This window comes from Branchiostoma lanceolatum, chromosome 8, assembly GCF_035083965.1.
Source record: "Branchiostoma lanceolatum isolate klBraLanc5 chromosome 8, klBraLanc5.hap2, whole genome shotgun sequence".
Taxonomy (NCBI): domain Eukaryota; kingdom Metazoa; phylum Chordata; class Leptocardii; order Amphioxiformes; family Branchiostomatidae; genus Branchiostoma; species Branchiostoma lanceolatum.
The window spans coordinates 11113588-11120438 of NC_089729.1; the positions used below are offsets into that span (position 1 = coordinate 11113588).

Sequence of the window (6851 nt, forward strand, 5' to 3'; positions counted from 1 at the left end):
ATACTTTTGAAACATTTTGAATGTTTTTTCAAAACTTAAGAAATATTAATGATGTAGAATATGATATCTACAATAGAAATCTAGTTTCAAAATAATGGTAACAGAATTGTAACGTTAGCATTATTCACCATTTTCTACATTTCTTACCATTTTTTACCATTATTTGTATCATCTTTGTAATTAGGTCAGAGTGCTGGGAAGAAAGCAATTCACACATCCTTGAGAAGTAGAGGGAAGAATGCTTTCCACAAAGGACCAAGCAGTGTCCTGAAGTGAAATCTAAAGAAGTACAAGAACAGACAGAAGGGTCGGATTAGCACATTCTTTTATGGGATCAATCACTAGTCTACCATTTTCTACCATGTTTCGTAAATATTTCTAAAAGTGAAAGAATCACATAGATGTTTATAAATACAGAGATTTTTGTGCAGTTACTTTTGAATATTTCTAAATCATCTAATTGAATTCAAATAAATTCAAATTTTTGTCTTCAATCTTTTAGAAAAAAATTAGAACTATTGTCAGTTAGATATTCTTTTATTAGAAATTTTTCAATGTTATTACAAATATGTCTAACCTTCATCAACGTATTACAAATATTATCACAAAACCCTGTTGGTGACTTGGAATGGACTCTATTATGCATAATTAGGTAATGCATTTAGTTGATGCATTATCTATTTTTTACATGAATTCTAATATCACTTATTCGATAATATTCTAGTGCTATAAGAATGATTTTTGAAGCAATATTATTGTTAAGTCAAATGATAGGGCACTGGAACTGTTGAAAGAAGGAGAGCAGTGTAGATTTTTAAAGCAATGGGTTCTCCTTATTTTCTGCATAAACTATGATAATGAGCATAAATCATTGACACCAGAACTTGTCAAAATATTTTCCATACATCATTGAAACAGTATACATGTGTATGTACAACGATTACAAAAAGATCCACCAGAACTGTATTCAGGGGGCAAAACAAAATGGGGTCCAGATTCGTCGCAAAAATGTGTCGGTTGGATGAGGGGTAAGATGTGGAAAAGCTACGCGTGGTACTCAGCCGATATAATTGTCACTTTTTATGTAGTGTATAAATCCAATGATAACTGAATAATTTACATATTCAGCCTATCAGGACATTGTTAATGGTTAAGATTGTCTTTATTTGATGCGTCCCCATTAACCAATCAAAACGCTTAGAAACACTATGATGTCCTTGGATAGGCCATCATGGCCATAGATGTCAGCCATCTTTGTTGAAGGTGGGGTGCTGTGTCTGTGTGTGTGTGTGTGTGTGGGGGGGGTGTTGTTCGATTTTCCCGTTGATGCAATTACATAACGCTTGAATGAACGCATAAACTGTATTGCTCGACAATTGTACATTGTACAGTGATATGCCACGAACGGTTAAACAACAATACTACAAAGCTAATCTATCTTACAACTAGAATGCCCGATGCCACAAGGAGTCACATGCTGTTGTGTCAATCGTGATGTAAAATGTTTTACGTTGGTCTGATAAGGGTTGATTTACACACATTTGGCAAACACACCGAATAAGCCCTTAAGCCGTACTACCATTGTTTCTCGAATTAAAGAGGAGTGTAACACAATATGAACCATGCGTTACCAGGAAATCATAACGCTAGTCTAAAAACAAAATTGGTTTTGTCATTAAGTGATCTACATGTACGTTCCTCGTGCTATCATAAACTGGCAAGTCTATTTAACCATAGGCTCAGTTACCTCACATAACACGCCTTTTCACGTCGATGAAGGTTAGACATCCAGGTAATAAGATTGCACAAGATCAAGAAAGCAGTTACTCAAGCAACTGGATTTGGAAATTCCAAAATCTGTCCAGTAGCTTGCTAAGTATATTATTGCGTAACATGGCCTCGTGTCCTTGCTTGCATAAACAAATGCAATCGCTGACTGGGGAAGTTTAGGCTGAACAAATACATTGTACTTTGGCAACTCATTTGTATTGTACTATAAGTATTATTATTATGTGATATTGTTTCTGAATGGGGAAATCACTTTGATGTTGATGGAATACACCTGAAGGAAAAGTCCTATAATGTTCAGAGTGCTTATATGAAAACATCACCTCGACTTTTTATACTGTTGTCAGTCAGTCAGACCTATCCTTAAGCTTTAGAATACAATAGAAAAATTAAGACACATTAGGTTGGCTGTTGGTATGAGCTGTTTTATTTTTACGATCCATAAGCCATCATGAATGTATTATTATAATTTGGCTCTTATCACAGGGTACTTTTTACTTAACTGTCAGTAATGGCAAAATATTTAATTTACTTTGGTTTTATTGTATTTAATGACAAAACCGTGAAATAACAGTAAAACAAAGCTTAAATGCATCCGGTTTGATCCATTTTTCTAAAATGACCGACGTCAATTCCGTATCCGGCCGCCAGCTTGTGCAGCTCGTCGATCACTGATGGGTCGAGCTCGCGCTCTCTCGCGAGAATCCATGCGAGTTGGACGTTACCGAAACCGAGAAGACCCCCGCACGACCATATGAGGGTGTAGGTCTTGTAGTCAGTCTTCAGAACCCAGTAGTCACCATATGGGGTAGCTGTAAATTGAACAACACGTTGAATATATGATGTCTAGCTTATTAATCATATCAAGTGATATCATAGAATAAAAATGTACAAAAACATTGTGACGTAAAAACTGGACTATAAGAGTTTTTGAAGATTGACAAAATAATTTTTTCAGTATTTCTCACCGTCGTAAAATCGAACGAGCAGTTTAGCCGACTCTTTTGTGTCAGGGCTATAAGCATCGCCGACGGCAACCTGCACCTGTCCGTTCCTGAAAAGAAAGAGAGTGTCCAATATGACGCACGGCTATAACGAGAGACGGGGGACGTCACAAACTACCTGGTATATTTGATCCACATTTGAACCACGAGTCAGTCAACAGTACAGCCACTAGTTCCTTGACAAAGACTCGAGTTGTACAGTCGAATGTCTGTCCAAAAACATTTGTGTTTAAAGCTGAAATTAAAGAATCCGTTGTCAGACTCAAATTATTCTAAAAATCTGCATACGAATAATTCTAATCATGTCTTTCTTCACAGCAGCCGTATTCTTGTACTACATAGATCAATGGTACATGGTAAATGTGTATATGAATAATATAGTAGTTAGTTGACTAGCTATAATTTACATACCTGTACTAGTATTCAACTTTGATTTTACCCTGTAACGACAATGTTTGACCATCCAACATGGCGGACAATGCTTACGTCATAGTCACGTGAGTGCCAACAACCTATCACAACGAGTAAAAGGCATGAGAAACGGTTGGCTATACTTACACATTCTCTGAATTCTCCACCCTTATGTGTCCGTCTGACTTCAATGTGTAATTAGCTGTGACGCATTTACCCGCTTCAAAGACAAATGGGAATTTCTCAATCTCATGCCATAGGCCAAGGTACTGAAACAATGCCATGAAATTCACAATCAACAAACAAGCGGCACACAAAAGTCTATCTTAGTATCTTATAGCGATTACGAAACATAGTATAGGCCAAGGGGCTGGGTGGAGGGGTCATGGAATTACCTCGCGATCGGGTGGGTGAGGTAGTTCGATATCCACGCATGCGTCTGTCACAGTTGGTGAAAGGGGCCCCGCCGGGTAGTTTACTGGCTTTTTTTTCACATTCGGGCGTGGCCCATGCGTGGGTCTGTGGGACACCCTGTGGCTACTGGCCTGTTTTTTGGGCCCGACCGGGCCCCGGATTTCTTTTAACTATGAGTTAAAATCAACACAGGATCTGGTAAAAAAAATAGACGCCGTAAGCTAATCGTGAGCACACCGAGAGGTACCCCCCCCCCCCCCATGTATCTGGCAGTTCACCGGAACAAATCTGTGGCTTCGGGGCTTGGCTGGGACTGCAACCGCGGTACAAATGTGAACGTAGCATAAGACAGCCTCAAACCGGGCTGTATGCTACTCAGAGGACAGATAGCTTGCATTTATGCCAGGAATCTCCGTTACACCGAAAGGAACAAAAAATAAACCGAAGACCACTGGAGAGGTGATTGAATAACCATCATTTATACAAATAACCTTTGCCCCCTACGTAGTAAGTTGTTGCACAACGGCATATATGACACTATATAGCCCAGCTTCATAGCGGGAACTACACGTGTGCCAAATTTGGTACTTTTACACAAATTCAGAAGTATAATTACTATTATTATTAGAAGAGAGGATGTATACTAGTTCTTGTACGGTATTTGAGGCAAGGCTTTTGCTCACAAGTTGTGCCTTCATATACAATATACGATGTTTTATAGCGCGGAAAATTCATCAGCCATCGGACAGGCAACCGTTGTGTGAAAAAAATCGCCCAGGCCCTAAATTCTACGTATACAGGTAAAAAGGAAGACGACAAAAATGTGAAGTTTTTCTCACCTGGCTGAGGTCAAAGTCGTGTTGTACCTGCACCGTTGGACATTCACCGAAGCCCGGTACTTGTCCCTCCACGTAGGTTACAGACAGTAGAGCCACAGCTAACGGGAGCAGGGGGAGGAACGCCATGTTGGGGTCTGTGCCGTACACGAATGTGAAACACGCATGAAGAAGACACGTCGAATGGTCTAATCACGCCCCTGTCCTGTTGTATAACCTGAAGTAGGTCACATGTCGTTGATGAGGTAATTCGTTACGAAACACGATTTAAATAGTAATTAGAATGGAAATAGCTTAGGTGAGTCAGCCAATCAAGACGAAGGGAGGGGGCCATATTTTGGATACAGAGGTTATCAATTTTACTGAATTGTATATCATCTGGCACAAATGGAATACCAAAATGGTACATTATTGGATTATAAAAAAATATGAATTGTTTCATTACTGTATTTACAGCACGTAATAAAGAACAGAAATGATCAGAACGTTTTATTTGCATATTTTAACTAACGGTTTCCAAAATGCGGAATTTCCTTGTATAAAAATATATCAAGGAAGAAATTTCCTCTATTGTAATGCGTATTCTATTTTTACGATGAATTTTGAAATTCAATTAGTTCTCCATTGGAGTAGCAAACATATGTTTTATTCTCTGCAAAATTCACGTCTTATATGATACAAAACGCTGAAACGACACAACCAATTATGACTATCAGCCCCTGAGCAAGCATCATGGGTACAAACTCCAAACGGTGAGGTCCTTGGATTTATTGTTTGACTCTTTCTGTGGCTACACTTTACGCAACTGCCACTTTAACTGCCAGACCCCAACGCTTTTTATGTGCAGTCTTGTTTGTCTCCGCATCTTTGATACTTCAGTTAGCCTCCAGTGGAACAACTTGAAACAGCTTGATCAGCAAAAAAGTTATCATGAGACAATACTTAAGTTTCACAATCCCGCCGCCATTTTTAAAATGACCCTCACGGCGACTTATCCACACGAAAACAAGGATACTATGACACCCTACAATGTAGCTACCTGTTTCAGTGGCAATGTTTCGAACCCTGATTTTGGGCAACAAGTTATCTGTAATTTGTAGATCCTTGACTTTTGATGAGTTTTATTGTGGAACTGATCTCAAGTATAGAGTTTAAAAAAATTCTTTCTGAGATTACTCAACGTGGGGCAACGACGCCCCTACACGGTATTGGAAGGAATTGCACCACTTCCATGCGGCACCGCGACCAAGACGTTCTGAGCGTGCATCTGGGTGTAATGTACAGTCACCTAAAGTAGTACAACTGCGAAGTTGTTATCGCCTAGCCTGAACATATAAAATGTCTCAACTCTGATATATCTATCTCCGCAATTATCACAGTTGCCATTTAATCTCTTGTTTTGCTGAAGGAAATGATGAAATGTGATATTGGACCAAGGAGGTTAAATACATTTAACCTCCTTAATTTGACAGACACTACAGGGAATTTGATATGTAACGCTTCCGTAAAGCATGTATGCGCATATTTTCATGAATCAAACGTAATGGATATTTTAAAGCATATAGATTTTTCTAATGTGAGCGTAGGCTGTGATAGGCTTCAGTGTAGGCTGAGCTGAGATATGATGATGATGCGTGTAGGCTGAGAGAGAGAGGACAAAACTTGCGGTCGGCTGCAGTACTGCAGTCACCTGATTCTGACAGTGTCGATATACGGCAGGGCAAAACCACCGATCAAGAAACTGGAGCCCTCATGCACCCCCTGATCAGGGTAGTAACACGACGGGGGGTACGGGGTTATCTCAATAAAATATACTATTAGGCTCGCTCCTAAAGCTTCGCCAAAAAGTAGCGGGTGTTGGGCCGTCATACTCCGTAAGGGGACGGGCGTCGAACGAACATAACTACATGTAAATGTGTATATGCAAAAAGGCGACCAACAAACCTTTGGTACCACAAATAGAACAAGTTATGCAGTTAAGCTGTGGAACAGCCTCCCACAGGACATTGTGAACACAAAGGACTCTTAGAACTTTACATGCAAAGTTAACGCCTACCTCAGCGCCCACCGCATAGATAAAAAAAAAAAAAAAGACGGTTGCAATTGTGCTTGGAGAAGTCTTCAGAACAGCGAGGAAACGTCAGGTTTCACCATTGTGTCCAAGCTCGCAAACTTGTGGAAATCTTTGTTTTCATGTATTGCATGTTACTTATAACCCAAGACTGCGCTACAAGATCATTCGCATGTCGTGCTGCAACTGTCCGAAAGCGGGCAACTTGAAAACTTTTTCGGCCTGACGATTTTGCTGTAGTGCGTTTAGCAGCTGGGCCGTGCGGTCAGGAGCTGAGGCCGTGCAGTAGGAGTTCGATGACCGGGAGGGCACAAAGACGCGGGCAGG

At 40.0% G+C, this 6851-nt stretch overlaps 1 protein-coding gene across 1 annotated transcript; it reads right to left on the reverse strand.

Annotated features, from left to right (window-relative positions):
* Positions 1–1386: 1386 nt before the first annotated feature.
* LOC136439885 (apolipoprotein D-like) lies at positions 1387–6397 on the reverse strand. The gene is made up of 4 exons (XM_066435541.1): positions 4457–6397; positions 3351–3472; positions 2757–2842; positions 1387–2600 (listed from the first exon to the last, which is right to left on the reverse strand). Exons 1-4 carry the CDS (start codon positions 4580–4582, stop codon positions 2374–2376), a joined length of 561 nt encoding a protein of 186 aa, XP_066291638.1. The 5' UTR covers positions 4583–6397; the 3' UTR covers positions 1387–2373.
* Between the last annotated feature and the right edge of the window lie 454 nt (positions 6398–6851).